The sequence below is a fragment of the Sinocyclocheilus grahami genome, unplaced genomic scaffold (genome assembly GCF_001515645.1).
Source record: "Sinocyclocheilus grahami isolate Dianchi unplaced genomic scaffold, SAMN03320097.WGS_v1.1 scaffold49.1, whole genome shotgun sequence".
NCBI classification, from domain to species: Eukaryota; Metazoa; Chordata; class Actinopteri; order Cypriniformes; family Cyprinidae; genus Sinocyclocheilus; species Sinocyclocheilus grahami.
Window position 1 is genome coordinate 526075 of NW_015505228.1, and position 19886 is coordinate 545960.

Consider the following 19886-nt stretch of genomic DNA (forward strand, 5'->3'; position numbering starts at 1 on the left):
ACATTTTTAGTATTTAAGTATGTATACCGACTTTCAATACTCTTTTATAAAACAGAACACACATAAGATCTGTTCCAAAACCATACAAATTATGTTATTGTGTGTGTGTGTGTGTGTGTGTGTGTATATATATATATATATATATATATATATATATACGCACAATAATGTACAATTAGTATACTATATATTGTGTTATTTTAACCTCACATTAAATTTACATTAAAAACATGCCTGTTTTCCATTGTGCAATTTTTACATTTGAAGATCATAAAATGTATGATATTTTGTATGTAATTATTCTCTTATGTATCTGTAGTTTATTTCCACATTCCGGAAATTTGAAAAATATCCATTCACGCTCTATCTTCTCTTTATCTGTAGGATATATGAATGGTTTATGTTCTTTATCATCACTCACAACTTCAAATCACATGAGCACACATGCTCACACTCATGCTGTATCTTAACACAGCTCAATCGATGTTGTTTCAGGATCTTCATACCTATCGTAACCTTTGGGTTTTTGTCGATCTGCTGTGCTGGCTGCTGTAAAGTATTCCAGCGAGTTCGTAAGGAGCGCGTGGAGCATGTGCAGACTCAAGTTCGAGCCGTGGATCAACCGTCTGTCTACGTCATTCCCATCTCTCTGTCTGAAGATGAGCTGCACAGACCACCGCGCTACAGCACTGTACAGTTCTGCGAGCTGCCCCCTGCTTATCACGAGGTAACCCTGAAGATATTGTGGAAAACACTGTAAAACAATTCAGTGGCTTTGTAAATATTACATGAATAACTTAAAGAAATAGTTCACCCAAAAATGAAAAGTCTGTCATCATTTACTCTCCCTCAAGTTGTTCCAAACCTGTATTGAGCATCGTTCTTCTGTTGAACAGAAATATATATATATAAATATATTCAATCAATATATTATGTAATCAAAATATAATAGCCTACTGACCAGTTAGACAATTATTACTCATTTCAATATTTTTTGCCTTTAACAACAACTTATAAAATATATGTGTGCTATTGCTTGCTAATAATCATAGCTACATTTTTAAAGCTGCATTTTTAATGTATTCAAATGAATATATATATATAGGCTTTGCTCTAATGTTTGAGTCAAATGAACTTTTTGGGTCTTATAGTGCACTTAGTTTTATTTGTCATGGTACCAAAAGTAGTTATTCTTGTCTACTTTTATTCAGTTTTCATTTATTCAATTCATAAGGTATATGGATTCATTGATTTCACAGCTTTAAAGTGTACTCAGTATTTTAAAGTGTATAATATTTCACCAAAAAAACAAAAAAAACATCAAGCACACCAGTACATTAAGTTCAAGTTGTTAAAATATCTTGTCCTGAAATGTTTAAATGAGCTCTTTGTCCTCACTGGTAATGATGATTAATTCCTGCTTCTGCAGTTGAATCTGAAGCCCGAGGCCTTTCCTGTGGAACCCCCTCCTGCATATTCAGAATCTGTCTCTCCTTCACCCTCACATTCATGATCATAAGCGCATCTCAAGCACTTGGACTGGTTAAAGGAAAAATAAGAAGCAACGTCATATTCTCATGACTTTTCCAAGGACTACTACTCATGCTACCTATACAAAGGTTTAAATGGTGAGAAAGATAATGTCACAGTTATAATGTCACTGTGACTCTGATGGGATTTTGAACATGTCCTGCAGGGTCACAAAGACAGTTTTGCACAATGAGCAGCAGAACTTGGTTAAAGGTTTAAAAGTATATATGTTTTGTTTTGTGAATATTTATCAATTTTGTACATGCTATAGCTAAACTTTTTTTGTTAACTTTGTGAAATGTGTTCATTTATAAGAAATGTTGTAAATGGTTGACCTGTTGTAAATTGTACAGCTGAAACTGTATGATTAAAATAATGTTGTATAAACACTGGCTCTTAATAATATCCTCAATATATACCTGAGAATATGTTAATGTTATCGAGAGATAAGAAACGATGTGTAGTATAAGCCATCTTTCTTACTGTCACTCTTCATAGTCAACATGCCTCCTGAGCTGCAGCCTCAGGAACCAAAGACTAGAGCATTACCACTGCCACTGCCCTCATGGTCCTACACAGACATAAGCCAATGCATTTATTATAACTCATAAAATATGAACCATACAGTGGGTACGGAAAGTATTCAGACCCCCTTAAATTTTTCACTCTTTGTTATATTGCAGCCATTTGCTAAAATCATTTAAGTTAATTTTTTTTCCTCATTAATGTACACACAGCACCCCATATTGACAGAAAAACACAGAATTGTTGACATTTTTGCAACAACACCTTTGGAGAATTCACAGCTTTGGCTATTTATGAAGGTGCATTGACAGTTAAATACACAGTCACATAAGTGCAATTTTGTTAGTAATCAGAATATGTAAAACCAAAAGATAAAAATAAATACATATATATATATATATGTAAAACCAAAAGATAAAAATAAATACATATATATATATATATACAAAATAAAATAGAAAAATGCAACATAAAAGCATAGTTTTTCTATCTACCTCTTCAAACACTTTAATGTCAGCAAATGTTATATAATTGCATACAGTCATATTGCCAAGTGTTTCTCTCTTTCTGTCCATTTATTGATTTAATATGAAATATTTGTTTCATTGATGTAATTAATTGATTTCTTATTAAACATCTACCACCAAATTAAATAATGCCATTTCATTATTTACATGGGCTACTTATAATTTAGAAATAATATTTTATAATCAAACTGCATCATTTCAGAACATTTCAGTTTGTGGCATGTTTTATATTATATGCAAATCCAAGAGGCTTGCGAGTTCTAGATTAGAAAACATGCTTAAATAATAACTTTTTACTACCATCCTCATTTCTCATGCCACATAATCTATAGACGTGTAAAAGCTTTTACTGTGCCTGTGTTGTAAGTGCAATGGAATTATGGTTGCATTGGAATGTTTACTGGTACAAAGGTCTACATTAGTACTGTACCTGTGCATCACGACTTACGTAGACTATTGTAGACATCACGTCTTAACTCGGTGGAAAAAAAAACATAAAACACGCCCATGTCATCATATGACTAAAATATTCTCAGAAATGACACCAATGATCTGCCGTCATCCACTTCTACTATATGACCAATAGAAACATAAAAAGATAGCCATTTCCTGTTTGCTTGTAGTTTACTGGATAAAATATGTTTTTGAAATATGAAAATTGAATAAAGTATTGAATATACAAATGGAAGACTGTGGGTCCAGTGAGGTAACTTCATGCATGGCCTCTCACCGTTTTCTCAGAGATACTGGGTCAATAAAAGTAAATGGCTGAAAATATCTGAAGTGCAAGGTCAACTTGACCTGCTGCAGAGAATGACTTGCTTTCAGGCTATAAATGATCTTCTCTTAATGAACAGTTTGGCCATTTTAAACATTTCTGCTTTCATACAGTATCTGCATTTCTACAGGTTGCCTCTTTACCAGAATACATCCTGTTTTCACCTCCACACGTGTGGGAAGATAAATCAGGTTAGTGAGGGGAGTGGCAATAAGGAGTTGCATAAATACACATTTTTTTTGCATAAGTGAGTTCAAGGAAGGTTTTTTTTAAATAGACTATACAGGTTAAAGGATTAGTTCACCCAAAAAATGAAAATTCTGTCATCAGTTACCCGCTCTCATTTCATGACAAATCTGTACGTGTCTTTATTCTCTTGAGCACAAAAGAAGGTATTTTGAAGAATGTTGGCTGATGGTAGCCACTGACTTCCATAGTATGGGGGGAGGGGGTGGAGGAAACACTAGGAAGTCAGCACTACTGTCAATTTGGTTACCAACATTCTTCAAAATATTTGCTTTTGAGCTCAAGAGAAGAAAGAAACACATACAGGTTTGGAATGACATGAGAGAAGTTTAATTTTTGGATGAACTATCCTTTAACATACTGTGGAGCCGTGAGAGGATTTAGAGCTAGTTTTATTATTATTATAATCATTATTTTAATGAAGCGCACATTACATGCAAATAGATCATCATGGTATCTGATTGGCCAAGAAACACCTGTTAATCACCGTGCATGCGTTCCATAGATTGTTTGACTGAAAACTTGTGTCCTTAGTATTTGTTAATATTTAGTTAGCGTTTTATAAAATACACTCGGGGTTATGCTGCATTATTATAATCATGGTTAAAGAAGTTGCAGCTACTCTAGTGAGACGTACAAAGTACTGTATTCACAGTATAGCGTGGTCTCTCGTACCTTATGCTTAAAGGGTTAGTTCACCCAAAAATGAAAATTCTGTCATTAATTACTCAGCCTCAAGTCGTTCCAAACCCGTAAGACCTTCGTTCATCTTCAGAACACAAATTAAGATATTTTTGATGGAATCTGAGAGCTCTCAGACCCTCCCATAGACAGCTACGACATTACCACAATTAAGGCGTGATGAGCATTGTTTACGTTCAGTAGATAGCTTGAACATGCTGAACGTAAACAGCGCTCATTACGTTGATTATGTTCTGGAGTACTCTCCAAAATAGTGGAAAACGTTAACTCGGGGAGAAGAATTGTTCAATAAATTACGATATCATTGTTTTCTTTGCGCACAAAAAGTATTCTCGTAGCTTCGTCAAATATACGGTTGAACCCCTGATGTCACATGGATTATTTTAAGACGTCCTTCAGTGCGTTGATCGTAGTAATATCCTTGCTGTCTATGGAGGGTCAGAGAGCTCTCGGATTCCATCAAACATATCTTAATTTGTGTTCCGAAGATGGTTTTACGGGTTTGGAACAACATGAGGGTGAGATAATTAATGACAGAATTTTCATTTTTGGGTGAACTATCCCTTTAAATCAAATGGAAAACCAAGCCATTCCCTCCAAATAATGAAACTTTTAATAAAGACTCATTTATAGTCTCTAAACCAGTGATGGGCAAGCTTGGCCCTTCCAGGCCACTTTCCTGCAGAGATTTGGTCCAACCCTGATAAAACTCACCTGCCTGTAGCCTTCTAGTAGTCTTGAAGACAATGATTAGCTGGTTCAGGTGTGTTTGATTAGAGTTGGAGCTAAACTCTGAAGGAAAGTGACCTGGAAGGGCCAAGTTTGCCCACCCCTGCTCTAAACAATACATTTTTATCAATACCGCAACTTGGTTTGTAGACAGAATAATGATATTTAATTTAACAATTCATGTACCTCGATGTTGGTCGGATTTCGGATGAACATCATCGTGTTGCTTCACCACACACTTATTGGCATACATACAGCCTCTGAAGTGAATGTATTTGTGTGACAAACTCTGTCCTCTGCTGGTGAAACCGGTTAAATAATCTGCACAGGGTAAAGTAGGGCTGGACGACGTGACTGTGAACAAACAATTATGTGAGCTGATCTGAATTTAAGATGATAAATCAGTTCATATCTTTATGTTTCCTTTTCGCAGACAGAAAAACACAATATATCATAGGACAACATGAGTTAATTTCACGTTTACTTTTAAAAATAATTAGAAATTTCTTATTCAGAAATCTTAAAAATTACAGATTTATATGGATGCTACTTTAGTTACATTCATATTTGACAAAATGATCAACCAGTGACAGAAGCTCTTAAAGCCAGTGTGTCCAAAACTACAGGCACTTGCCACACAACTGCCACAGGGCCATGCTAACTGAAGACAAAACCTAGTCCTTGACTACCCTGTTGAAAAAAACCAGCATATGCTGGTTAGGTATGTTTTGACGATGGGATGCTGGTTTAAGCTGGTCCTTTGCTGGTTTGTGCTGGTCCTTTGCTGGTTTTAGCTGGTCCTTTGCTGGTTTAAGCTGGTCCTTTGCTGGTTTATGCTGGTCATGTGCTGGCAAAGGACCATCTTAAACTAGCAAAGGACCAGCTTAAACCAGCATTCCAGCGTCAAAACATACCTAACCAGCATATGCTGTTTTTTTCAACAGGGTAGGTCACATTTAGATTGTAAATAAATGACTGTCTCTGTCATTTGCTGAAGAGATTTATCCCATTCATTGAGAATGAAGTCTAGTTCTTGTCTGTGTGGACTCAGTGTCAATCTGGACAGTAAAGTTAATTCATTAGCAACACATATATTGAAGTTAAAAGGTGTATAAAATGCTGTCCGTATTTTTTTTTCTGACTTTGATTGTTAAATCCATTTAATTAATGATTCATTTAGTAACACATTATTTCCCCAAACATTTTATTTCAGAAATCAGGCCATTTACAGATTGTTCTTTTAATCATTCATTGATTTTGCACATGAAACATGACTACTATATACAGTATCTGCCTCTAGCTTATTCCATTATAAATGTAATATCTCACTTATTCCATTATAAATGTAATATCAATATCAAAACTTAAATCCTAACACCTCACACACAGATATAAATGATAAAAAACAAATAAATAAACAATAGCTGCCAATATTCAAGCCAAATGTCATTGGCATGAATGATAATCAGTGAAAATAAATGTAAGAATATTGAAGAATGATCATTCGTAATAAAAAAGTAGAGAGGGTTTGTCTGTAAGAAAAAGAGATATTTTCATCCAATAAGCATATACAGCATTAGAATAAATTGCTGCGAATAAGAGCAGATACACAGATTACATGCAGTCACAACATTTTACACTGACAGCGTGTTCATAGATATTTATATAAAGGTCTTAACACCATGCTCTAGCACTGTTCTTCCCTTCAATTCACAGGTTCTTGTCCAATTTAAGTGTAAAAATGAGGTTTAGTCCAAATCAATAAATAAATATGTATATTGTTTCTAACATATCTAAATATGTAAATATAGTTCACAATGTTTGATATGGTGATCTGCGAAAAGAACCATCTGAAGTCAATGATATGCTGCATTCAGTGACCTTCTGCACAGGATATTGTGTGCAAATATTATCTGCCCACTGTTTCTGTTACTCAGTGTGCTTTCAGTCTGTATATGATCACATTTCCATATATTCCTGTGCTAAATTCAGAAAAAAATTGTGCTGTAATGTGGATGTATATGAAAAAAAAACTGTACGAAAGTCATGTGCCTGACACAACAACAGGAGCTGAGCAAAATAGAGCCTTATAATAAAAATATAATTCAGAGATGAAACACTGTCCGATCATCTACCACCTATGCTAACAGAATTTATGTAGGCCTGTACTAAACTGTGGATTTGAAATTAAAATAATTTTAAAAAAATGTAACTTGTTAAATATACTTGAGAAGCAAATCTGCATAAGATTTGTTTTTAGAGAATACATACTATCATTCAAAATTTGGGATCGATTCAGTTTTTTTTTTAAAGTTTCTTATGCATATCAAGGCTGCATTTATTTGATAAACAATACAGCAAAGCAGTAGCAGTTGTGTAATATTATTACAATTTTTATTTTAAAATGTCATTTATTCCTGTGATATTAAAGCTGAATTTTCAGCATCATTACTCCAGTCTTCAGTGTCACAAGATTCTTCTGAAATCATTCTAATATGCTGCTCAAGAAACTTATCTTATTATCAGTTTTTGTGGAAATTGTGATACATTTTTTGGGGATGAGAAAGTTCAAAAGTACACCTTTTATTTTAATAGAAATCTTTTGTAACATATAAATGTTTTTACTGTCACTTTTAATCAATTATTCAAGTATTAATTTATTAAAATATTACTGACCCCAAACTTTTGAACAGTAGTTCAAGTTTGATCTTTTTTGTTTGTTTGTTTTAACCCAATAAATCTAAAAACCTTTTGAAAAGGTTACATTTAAACAAACAACAACAAAACTATTTATCAATTATAAATTCAAAATATATTCTGCAAATAAAGTCTTGTCTTACAGGATTGCTTCTGAAATAAATTAATCTTTTTCTTTGAGAGACTACTCTTTTTAACTTAATTGTTAAAAGATGTTCAGACATTTTGTATAAAATTAAAGAAAAAATTATCTCAAATTTCAAAAAACATCTGAACTGAAACTTGAATGTTTACTGTAAACAAAAAGATGAGACTGAAGTTCAATTCTGACACGAGTTATCTATTACCTTGGTTCTGAAGTTTGTATCAGTATGTCGCTGTTTTCGTAAAGGGTAGATGCTGATTTCACACACTCACACACGCACTCATATAAGCTCTCTGATCAGTGTACACCCTTGGCACGAGGATGATGATTTAAACCAGTTAACACTGGTATAAAGTGTCACATGAATCATCCACTAGTTGCTGTACTGAGCTCTAAAACACCCACCCAACCGGAACCCACTGCTGAGCTCCCTTTAACTTCTCTAAGGAGGATTTGATGTTCCTGTATGCTTGTTCCAAATCGTCGTTTACTATGGTGAGGTCGAAGTAGTGTCCGTACACTCTCTGAATCTTGGCGCTCTCATCCACCGTCCTCTTCAGCTCTGCGTCCTGTTGAGAAGAGGCAGATGAAGATTTTTAGGATGGGCAAAACTTGAGTTTCAAGAGAACCATGTTTAGTATACAGCTACTAAGTGGGACTTAAAGGGATAGTTCACGCAATGAAAATTACCCCATGATTTACTCACCCTCAAGCCATCCCTAGGTATATATGACTTTCTTCTTTCCGATGAATACAATCTGAGTTATATTAAAAAATGTCCTGGCACTTCCAAGCTTTATAATGGAAGTGAAAGGGTGTTGACATTTTGAAGTCCAATAAAGTCCGTCCATCCATCATAAAAAGTGCTCCACACAGCTCTAGGAGGTTAATAAAAGCCTTCTGAAGCAAAGTGATGCATTTGTGTAATTAAAATATCCATATGTATAACTGGTTACGCTTTATTTTAAGGTGTCCTTGTTACAGTGTAATTATACATTTAAGTACGGAGTAATATTAAATTACTACATGTACTTACTGTATGGTTAGGGTTAGGATTAGGTTTAGGGTTATTTGCATGTAATTATGCATCATTTATTGTTATTATAATAGTACGAACATGTAACATGTGTAACAATGACACCTTAAAATAAAGTGTTACCTTACAACTTTATAAACCGTAATCTCTAGCCCGTAGGATGTAGGTGTAGCGTAAGCTCCAGTGAGAAGATGCTAGTCTCACGAAAACCAAGTTTTGTATACAGCAAAGGAAAACCAGTCTCCTCTTGACTTATATTGAACTAATTTGTGACCGGTGTTTTGTTTTGCTCTCAAAAATATAGACTAAACCCAATCCCTACCCCTAAACCTAACCCTACCCATAATTTATTCCTAAAATCAGTGTGAAATGATAGCTGATTAAGAAGGGTGTAGAAGCACCTAACCCTGATCGTAAGCCTAAAACAGATATTTCCTGAATTGGAATGTTGTTCCAGGATCAACAAGGATGTTGATCCAGGAACATGTTGTACTTGGTGAAATCATGGTCACCATGCTTACGCCTACATCCTACGTCATCCACTGGACGCCACTCTCTTGTGAATGCACGTACAACAGTTAGTGCAAGCTAGATTACGAATTATAAAGTTTTATATATGGATATTTTTGTTACACAAATGTATCGCTTTGCATAGATATGCACATCTTTGGATAGATGTGCTTTATTGGAATTCTAAATCTGAGCACCTAAAGTTTTGAAGAGCAAGGACATTTTTTTAATATAACTCTGAATTGTATTAATTGTATTCATCTGAAAGAAGAAAGTCACATACACCTAGGATGGCTTGAGGGTGAGTAAATCATGGGGTAATTGTCATTTTTGGGTGAACTATCCCTTTAAACTTACTGTTCGGCTTTTGGTCACTCCTGCCTCCACCCCAGATCTGTTCATGGCCTTCAGCACCTCAAACTCTGGGGCTTTGATGAACACCACATACGGCAAAAACTCTGATGTCCTGAGGACTTTTAGGGCCTATGGCAAAAAAATAAAAAATTCTGAATCAAAAAGTGGTTTTCATGAAATACTGTTGTTGATCATCTCCTTAGTTAAAGAGTCCCTTACCTGTGGGTTGACGTCCAGGATACAGATACGTCCAGCCTCCACTACTTCATGGATGGAGTCATTCTTGGTGCCGTAGAGGTTACCGTCATATTCACCATGTTCAAGATAGAGGCCAGCTTTAATATCAGCTTCCATCTTACTCCGGGATGTGAGGGCATACATCATGTTCTCTCTGTCTGCTGATTTGGGCTTCCTAGAGGTGTCTGTGGACAGTTACATGACAGCCCAGATGAATCATTCATTTCTGTTTATTAACAGATTAGCATTACATTTTGGTTGTGTCCAAAAAATCTCTCACACTAAAGGGAAGAAATATTTGCATCAGGAATGACTCTGAACCCCCACAGTAAAGAAAACTGTGTCTAATACACCCAGAGATGACTCACAGGGGACGGTGGTGCCATAGTGCTGAGGGTCTGACACTAGCAACTTATTCTTCAGACTTCGTCGGCCCACTCCAGGTGCACCAATCAGAACCAGCGTCTTCCTGCGAAACGGTGGGACTTTTGCCACCTCCTCATAGATCAGTAACTCATGCCTGTCAAAATCTGTCAGGGATTAAAAAAGAAAGAATGAAAGATTGGAAAACAGAAAAGACATGCAGTTAAAAAAAAAACATGCATTTGAGTCAAAAGAAAACAAACCTGCATTTTTTGTAGTCAGATACATCATTTTCTTCTTCTTCTTGCCAACCATTCCAGTGCAGAGATTGGCTGTAATACACAGTGATATTATTTGTACACAAATATTTACTGCATTACTGAACCTTTAACAAAGTTTGCACCTTAACTGTTTGCATTGCTTTAAAGCAGCACTATGTAACTTTTTCTGTGTTCAAAATGTGCAAAATGTATATAATGAGCGAGCAGTGTTGGGGGTAACGCATTACAAGTAACGCGAGTTACGTAATCAGATTACTTTTTTCAAGTAAGGCGTAAAGTAACGCATTACTTTTTAGTAACGAGTTACTTTTTCAAATAAGTAATGCAAGTTACTTTTTTTCCCCCCAATGTATTGATTGACAGCTCTCCTGTCCCCATGATTACTCTTCTTCTACATTCTACTGTATGGATGTAAATTTACTTTCCCTTCAGCCTGAGGCTTATACAGTTCACTTTTGGTGTGAAAAGGCTTTTATATTTGCCAAAAAAAAAAACAAGTAGTTCCAGTTGGAATGTTCTTCCGCGGGATGTGTGCAGTTCTGTTTATTAACCGCTAGAGCGCCAAAAGTTACATAGTGCTGCTTTAAGAACGTTTGATTAGAAGATTAGACATCGTAAACGTTCATATTAAATCCACCAGGGGGCAGTATGTACAAATCAACCATTCAATAGGGTAGGGTTAAAAAACAATAAACCATATAAACAATAATAATAATGCTTTAATTAACGCATTAAATTGATCAAAATTGATAGTGAAGACATTTACAATGTTAATAAAAATAATACTTCAAATTAATGCAGTTCTTTTGAACTTTCTGTTCAAAGAATCCTGAAAAAAATATTAAGCAGCACAACTTTTACATATTTTTTTTTTGAGAAGTAAATCATCATATTAGAATGATTTCTGAAGGACCATGTGACAATGATGCAGAAAATTCAGCTTTGCATCACAGGAATAAATTATATTTGAAAATATGTTACATTTAAATTGTTTATTATTATTATTACTACTATAAGTATACCTGCTGGTGAAAGGTCAACATCTTTCTTCACAAAAGCTTTCCTCTTCTCCTCCAGAAGTTGACTGGGAATCAGGCCAGCACTGCCTCCCTCTACACGACGTGCCTGTGGAGACATCATGTACAAACAAGTCACTGAGCATATTTTTAGCTTGTTTGTTATTATTTTACTAGGCTGATCAACTTTTATTGAGCGATCTTACATTTTAACTAAAAAGCAGGCGTGACTTTCGGTCCTCAAAAAAAAGGTAAATGAACACATCATTTTTAGCACAAATATACTGTAGTGCTTCTAATTTGACCGACCAACCTGCCACCAGTTCACATCTTCCTGGTTAACAATCTGCAGAATGTCTCCGCTTGAGAACTGTAGTCCCGCCTCCTTGCAAGGGATGAGGTTGTCATTGGCAGGGTCATAATCACAATGGCACTTCACAAAAACCTGCAGAGACAAGGATAAGCGTGATCATGATTGAAACACGTTAAAGTTACTGATGTGAACTATTTCCAGTTGTGCGTTACTGATTACAAATTACATGACAGAAACTGCTGGTGAGTGCAGCTCCATAAAACTGGAAGACTTTCCATATGTATATGAGGTAATATTTTAGTAAGGAAAATGTAATGAAGAAAAAAAAAAGAATTAGAGAGAATCAATAAATTATGAATTATTTACTGCCATTGTGTGAAAAATAACTAATCAGGTAACCTATCAAAAAAATGGATTTTGAGCATTTTAAAATTTAAGAGCTTCATTTTTGTAGTCTGATTACGTAATCCAGATTACATGTAATCAGTTACTACCCAGCACTGACTATTTCCAATAATTCAAAATCTGAAAATGATTTAAAACATTAGCTCAGTTTTCAAAGAATTTATTCTACGGCATTTAATATAAATTGATTTAACAGTCCATCTGAAAGTTAAAATTGTTTCACCCCATCAAAGAATTATATAAATGCAGTCTGAATTAGTAAAATGCTAATAGTGTCTGCTGAGACTGCCTACAACATGCTTCTACATTTAAAAATCTAAATCTTGTCTGTTCTCACAGCAAACACATCTGGCTTTAACCGAGAGTTCGCAGCAAACTCTGGTATCCATGACAACCACGAAATAGAAGCAGAGAAAAACAAGAGGAAAGTAGGTTGCAGTGATGTGCATATGTGGAGCCACCAGCATTTCAAAACCACTGGTGGCCTGAGACATAATACCAGGTGTAAACGGGGTCATCGATGTGATGCCCTATGCATGCAAGTACACTGAACATGTCCCGGTGTGTATTGTGATGGTACCTGTCTGGGGGGATGCGGCTCCTGGTAGCTGGGAAGGATTTTGAGCACCACACCGCCGCTGGCCTCCTGCAGCATCTCCTGCAGCACACGAGGGTCGTCACCCACCTCTCGCCCGTTCACCTCTTTGATGATGTCACCCACGTGGAGCAGACCCTGCTGGTCGATCATCCCCCCGTGGAGAATGCGGGCGATCACCAGCTCTCCGTTCTCAATGCGGAACGTCACACCCTGATGAAACAACAGGACGACAAGTCAGAAATTAGTAGTCAAAACACTCTAAGTAAGCACATTTGGAATCTGATCAATCAGTTTCCATGATTTTCCATGACCTTTATATATTCATTTACTATTTTAAAGTGATGCATACTAACAAAAAAAATTGTATATTCACTGTAGGATTTCATATAATGAATATTAACGTAATATTGTAGAGCAAGCATAACTACATATTTCATTTGATCCTATCATTATGCTCTGGTCTAAAATATAATATTAGTTTTATATATAAATATATACATACATACGTACATATAATAATATAATATATAATAAGAGCATAACCATAAATTTGGTTTAATAATTTCATAATGCTCTGCTCTGTAAAAATAATATTAGAATTAAAATAAAATTATAGTATAATTTAATATAATATTACAAATATATGGAAATATCATATTATATAATTACATAATTTATTGTTGTAAAATATATTATTTGAAACAGAAATCTTGTATATTAATCTCATATTTTACAGCAGAGCATAACCATACATATTGTTTAATACTATCATTATGGTTTGCTCTAAAATATAATATTAGTATTACATTTTAATAATATTTAAAAATTACATTAAATATCATAATTTAATATAACATTACTATTATACGATACAATATATAATTATATAAATAAACAAAGCATAATCACTTAGAAATGTTGTACAATTTCATACTTTAGAGCACAGCATAATTATAAAATGTATATTCTCTACAGAAATGTATGACTTTTCAAAGATTTTTTTTTCTTGTTTTTATTTCTATGACTTTTCCAGGTATGAATAAAAATTATACAAGTTTTGTTACCGTGGGAACCAACATCAAGAAAACGATCTTAAGTATGAGAGAGTTTTTAAAGGCTTCTCTGCACACAGAAACACTGTGAGTGCAATCTTACCAAATGCTCTCCAGCCACTTTGCGGATGCCCACCATGCGGACGGCATCAGCTGGCACCGGTACGCTGTTGATGGGCGGCTCCATGAAAGCACAGGGGCTCGAGGGCGGAGTCTCACATGTCTGAGAGGCCACAGAGTCGTGCGTCTCCAACAGAGACTGATCATCAAAAGCACAGCGCGTCAGTCACTAATAAGACGGTCTATTATTCCCATTGCATTCGACAGGTCTGCTGGTCTGCAGCGGTGTACCTGGAAGTTCGGCTGGTTGAGTATGCGTGACAGCTCTGCGGCGGTGTTGCTGTGGTGTGTGAAGGGGCTCAGCTCTCTCAGGATGTCCTGCACCAGCTCCACATTATTGTCCCTTACGGCCTCCAGTCGTGTCTCCTCCAGACTCTCTGCACTCTAGAAGATCAGTAAGGTTTTAAGAGCCATACTAATTATCAGTTATTGGTCTGTCGTGAAAGATTGGCTATATTGCTACTGCTGCTTTTGGCAACTTCCGACAAGATTTCTTATCTTATTCATATTCAGAGAGATTTAAAATGTATTTATTCCTACACATTATTTACTATTCTCTTATTTATGTGTGTGCATGCATGTTTCTTATACAGTATTATTCTAATATTTTTCAGACCGATACTGGTTGAGATCCATCAAAATACATGAAACAATCAACAACTTTTAAATGATGAAAATAGTTATTTCAGCAGTCATTACTCCAGTCTTTAGTGTCACATGATCCTTCAGAAATGAATGCTGATTTGGTGCTCAAGAAACATTTCCTTTCATCATTATTAATGTTGAAAACAGTTCATTGGTAACTGATATACTACCGTTCAATAGTAAACAGTAAACTCAATAATACACTTTTTGAATTGTTCTTTTGAACTTTCTATTCATCAAAGAATCCTGAGAAAATGTAGCACAGTTTCCACAAATTCAGCATCAAACCTTCAGCATTTATAATAATAAGAACCATTATTAATAGTTGATTATCAATAATAATTGAGTACCACATTTCGTAAGACTGAAATAATAGCTGCTGAAATTTCAGGAATTTTCAAAAATAAGTAAACATTTTAAAACACATTCAAATAGAAAAATGTTAAATTGTAATAATATTTCACAATATTAGTGTTTTACTGTACTTCTGGTTAAATAAATGCAGCCGTAGTAAGCAGAGACATTTTTCTTTTTTTCTTTAAATCTTAATTAGTCCACATTTTTGACAGGTGGTATAAATTAATTTTAAATCAATATTTCATAAATGTATTTACTTGTTGAGTAGCTATAAGTGGGATTATGTATAGTCACAACTTTTTTTAATATGATTCTTTTTGGGCAATAAGGACTGAGTTATGTGGGCTGAAAACTGACCACTGGGCTCTCCATGATGCCCTTGAGGAAGATGAGGTCCAGGTCATTGGCAGTGGTGGAGCTGGTGCTGTCACTCAGTGTGTCCAGCACCGGCGGCACTGCTGGGGGGAAAAGACAGAGACCTGATTAAACTGTACTCTTTGACCAAACACACACACTCGCGCAATCTGTTTTATACTTACATCTTACCATATGGACAATATTAGGTCTTTTTTAAATGTACAGCTCAAATGTATATGAAATATGAACCACATTTTTGTGAAGCCTCCTGGAACTATGCCTTTAACTACTGAAATATGACTAGTCGTGTATATGATAAGATGTAGAGGGCTTAAACTGCATGTCTGACCTTTTAGGGTAGATCACTGCACCTTAATATATCAGAATCACACAGTATTTATTAGCAGACACTGCAGGGCACAAAAATGTCAAGTGGATCTCCAGGGAATGATATCACTGAAGCTGGTTATCCCTGCGTGTGTGCAAGCCATCTGTGGCACAAGGGTGTCCATGTTTATAAGTACAGCGCCAGGAAAATCCTCACAGCAAACAGTCAAATTACTTTTAGTGACCATCATTTCTGTGATTTATCTGTTGTGATCTGTACTGTTTTGGCTCTACATCATATTCTTAGTATGAAACAACTTCGTTGCGGCTACTGTTTACGCCACAGGCACAAAGCAACAATAGTTTGCTGAAATGATGCTAAGCCATCTGCATTAGGGTCCGAAGACATGCAAAGGAAAAATATATATGCTGTAAATAAATGCTTTTCATAGTAGATGGAAACAGTTTTTTAAGCATTTTTTCATTAAAACAACATGATTTAAACGTTTTTGTTTGACTAAACATCACATTAAAGCACTTTTGGTCACCATGCATTCATCCTTTATTTGGCAAACAGCAAAAAGCGCAAAAAAATATTTAAATGAAGGGCATTTATGATGGACTAACTATAACATTAAATTGAGCAGGACAAATAAGCTTTGTCATTAAAAATGTTTAAAGCATCATTTTCATCACCGTTATTTCCATCACAGAATGCTGCTGAACACAATGCATGTTTTGAAATGTGATGGAAATATGAAAAAGTGACAAAAGTGAAAGACATCTCCTGTGATGCCTGTATGTTCACTGTTGGACATTGTTATTTGATGCATTAAATAAACATTCAACAGTGAGAATGTAAAAAGTGTGTTTTATAAGTTTATTTTGTAAAGTTCCACAGGGCCAAAAATGCTCTTATTTGTGATGATACTTACCATGCTCTGTGCTGGTGGCTGCCACAGGCATGATGTTTGAAATCTGCAACCAGAGCACCAGAGAGAGAGAGATTTAACATTAATATTTAACATAATCATTAGGAATAAAGGGTAGAGTAAGTATAAGCAAAAGAAAGATGGGGAATGAAAAGAAATGTAAAAGAGTGGGGGCATTTACTAGTAAGCTGTGGCTGCTATGACAATATATACAATACAATGAGATTTCTCAGTCTGTGTGTGTGTGTGGGAGGGAGAGAATTAATGGTTTTTAGGGGGTTGCTTAGATTCAGCCCTGTCCTCCAAATGAAAGCATGACAGGGAGCAGGTGCACTAGAGACACAAGTCACAGGAGGAGGAGAGAGGGGAGATGGAGAGTGGGAATAACAGAAGCGCTGAGAATAAGATTATACGTATTTTTTATAATAGACTTTCTGGAATACTTGATTCGGTTTGGTCAATCGCTGCATCCTACTGTCAAATAATTCTGTATAAATGACTGTGACTGTGTGTAAATGACTGTATAAATGACTGTGCTGTCCCAGGCAATAGATTTATCCATCACTCCACAGTCTCTTTCTTCCAATATAATAAAATCATTTCTAACAACTAAATCAGTGATTCCTGTTATTAGGCATGATAGTGTTTTGTATGCGTATTCCCATAAGTTGCTGCTCTAAAACTGTGTAAACCGTGTCCCAGAAAGCAGTAATCCCTCAAAGACCTGAAGGATCAGAGGACCTTAACACCTGACACACCTTCTCTCTCTCTCATTTGTCTCACACACACAAACACACACATAATGTGATAAATACCAGGTACACACACACACACACACACACACAAATGGCTAATCCAACTAATAGGCAAACAATTGTTTTCTCTGGACATCTGTTGTGATTTTGCAACACTTTCTCACGAACAGGAGCTGCGCTGTCAATCATACTACTAATCCAACTAATAGGCAAACAATTGTTTTCTCTGGACATCTGTTGTGATTTTTGCAACACTTTCTCACGAACAGGAGCTGCGCTGTCAATCATACTACAAAACAGGATGTATTATGTAACGTATGTACTGATACAGCCCACAGTGAGCATATAAATTAACCGTGTGTATGCTAGAGACGAGTCGACTACACTGCCTTCATTACTTCAGCTCAAAGAGGGATCTTCCCATGGGAGCATTAACAACACACCATTCTACTGACATTATGAAGCTTTCAACACAAATAATGGGCGCAAAGTATTCTCAAAAATCCTATGCAACCATGAACCATTTTCACATACACTGTATGACAGAGGTGGTTGCTATAGTGATCCCTTTTCTCCCACATGTTACGTAGGTTATGAGCTGAGTGACTAGCCTACTTCCCTAAAGGGGAAAGTAGCTGCCTTACATTCCAGCTGCCAGGAATTCAAGCTGAAGCCCAGGAAGCTGGAACGTCTTACTTAAAAATCTGAGCTATTTGATTTATGCTGTTATACAGTTATTAGACAGATATGTCACTCAAAAATTAAAACTGTCATCCGTTACTCACCCTCATATCGTTCCAAACCTGTATGACTTTCTTTTTTCTTTTTCTTTTTTCAAAAATATATTTTGAGAAATGTCTCAGTGTTTTTTTACTTGTCCATACAATGTTAGTCAATGGGCACTAAAACTGTTAGCAACATTCTTCAAAATATCTTGTTTTGTGTATCAGTGTATACAGGTTTGGAATGACATAAGGGATGAGTAAATTACCTTTAAACATGAGCCAGAATAGTCCAGAATTCACTTAAGAGGGTTTAGCTGAGCTTTATATCAACGTATATGAGGTAAAAGGTAAACAAGGTCAAATAAGCCTGTTTTTTAGGCATAATCTGTTTTTTTGGAAATGAAAAAAAAAAGAAAATTATCTTCTTATTGTAATTCATCTCCGCTCTAGCTGAAGCATTCTAATAACTGTGAATATTGTTATCTGTAGGACAAATTACTTGTAAGTTGCTTTGGATAAAAGTATCTGCTAAATGCATAAATGTAAATTCCTGGAAAGACTTGACTTTGACTGATGACTTATTCTATTCACTTTACTATATACAAATACTATGTATATTTTCCTGGGCCGTCAAATAATATCCCATTTAATCAAAGAAAAAAACATGGGAACTTTGATGATGTGGTTTTGTGATGCTAGTGTGAATCTGTTGTTTATGTAGCTGAGAGCAGTCCCAGTGAGATGGAGAGGTCAGACTTCACACACACCTCTGTTTCACACACTCTGGCTTATTCACAAGCATGACAGCGTTCAGAGTGATGCTGCTATACTGGGATGAAGTGTCAGTTCAGCTCAGGCAAACACAGACACTCATTTAAATGGAGTCAAATGTTTCACCTAGCTCATTTCCAGCAACTCCTTTCCTGCAGGTCTTTATTAATGGGTGCTGACTGTGCTTTCTTTGAATATATAGGTGTTGTGAACGCTTCAAGCGCCTCTGATTTTTTGTTGTTCCACTAGTTATTCCACCATCTTTAATCACAGACCCCCTCAGGGCTCCATCGTCTATGCTTTTATTAACCCACACAAAACAAACAGGTTTTATTGTTAACCTACAGGCACAATAACAGAACATGCTTCTCTGGTCAAGGTGTTTGATTAAAACTTTAAATATTGAACATCACAGTTAGCACAATATTAGCATATTAATATTAGCAACGTTGCAGAAGAAACAAGTAAAGCAAATTATAGTCTAACAATTTAAAATAAAATAAGCCCCAAAAAGTATTTGAACCAATACAAACAATAATCTTCAAATAAATTATGCTAGTAATTTTAAAGTGTCCAGATCAGTGTTATTTTAGTATATTTGAGATACTATTATAGTTTGTATTACTATTTTCAATTTTATATCTTCCGTTCCCATTTTATTTAATGTTTAAATTATTTTTTGGTCATTTTCATTAGTTTAAAAAAGAAATATGCCTATACAGTTTTTATTAATTTTTATTTTGGTTTTAGTTGTAATTATATTAGTACATAAATTTAAACTATACAGTATATATATATATATATATATATATATATATATATATATATATATAAAATAGATATATAAAAAATT

At 35.2% G+C, this 19886-nt stretch overlaps 1 protein-coding gene and 1 long non-coding RNA gene across 3 annotated transcripts in view; both read right to left on the bottom strand.

Annotated features, from left to right (window-relative positions):
* Nucleotides 1–1462: 1462 nt before the first annotated feature.
* LOC107583098 (uncharacterized) lies at nucleotides 1463–5285 on the bottom strand. The gene is made up of 3 exons (XR_001609009.1): nucleotides 5224–5285; nucleotides 2014–2101; nucleotides 1463–1539 (listed from the first exon to the last, which is right to left on the bottom strand). It is a non-coding gene; the product is annotated as an uncharacterized lncRNA (long non-coding RNA).
* A 2742-nt stretch (nucleotides 5286–8027) lies between these two features.
* mpp2a (MAGUK p55 scaffold protein 2a) overlaps nucleotides 8028–19886 on the bottom strand; it is a 14646-nt gene continuing 2787 nt past the window's right edge. The window contains exons 2-13 of one of the 2 annotated variants that reach the window (XM_016269021.1): nucleotides 16786–16828; nucleotides 15524–15621; nucleotides 14396–14548; nucleotides 14148–14303; nucleotides 12975–13202; nucleotides 11990–12121; nucleotides 11683–11785; nucleotides 10643–10711; nucleotides 10385–10546; nucleotides 9999–10201; nucleotides 9783–9908; nucleotides 8028–8448 (exon numbers count right to left, since the gene is read on the bottom strand). In XM_016269021.1, coding sequence (XP_016124507.1) covers nucleotides 8272–8448; nucleotides 9783–9908; nucleotides 9999–10201; nucleotides 10385–10546; nucleotides 10643–10711; nucleotides 11683–11785; nucleotides 11990–12121; nucleotides 12975–13202; nucleotides 14148–14303; nucleotides 14396–14548; nucleotides 15524–15621; nucleotides 16786–16828 — 1650 coding nt within the window. In that variant the 3' untranslated portion in view covers nucleotides 8028–8271. Of the gene's footprint in view, nucleotides 8449–9782; nucleotides 9909–9998; nucleotides 10202–10384; nucleotides 10547–10642; nucleotides 10712–11682; nucleotides 11786–11989; nucleotides 12122–12974; nucleotides 13203–14147; nucleotides 14304–14395; nucleotides 14549–15523; nucleotides 15625–16785; nucleotides 16829–19886 lie in introns of both variants that reach the window. The other variant, XM_016269020.1, reaches the window with a different exon arrangement.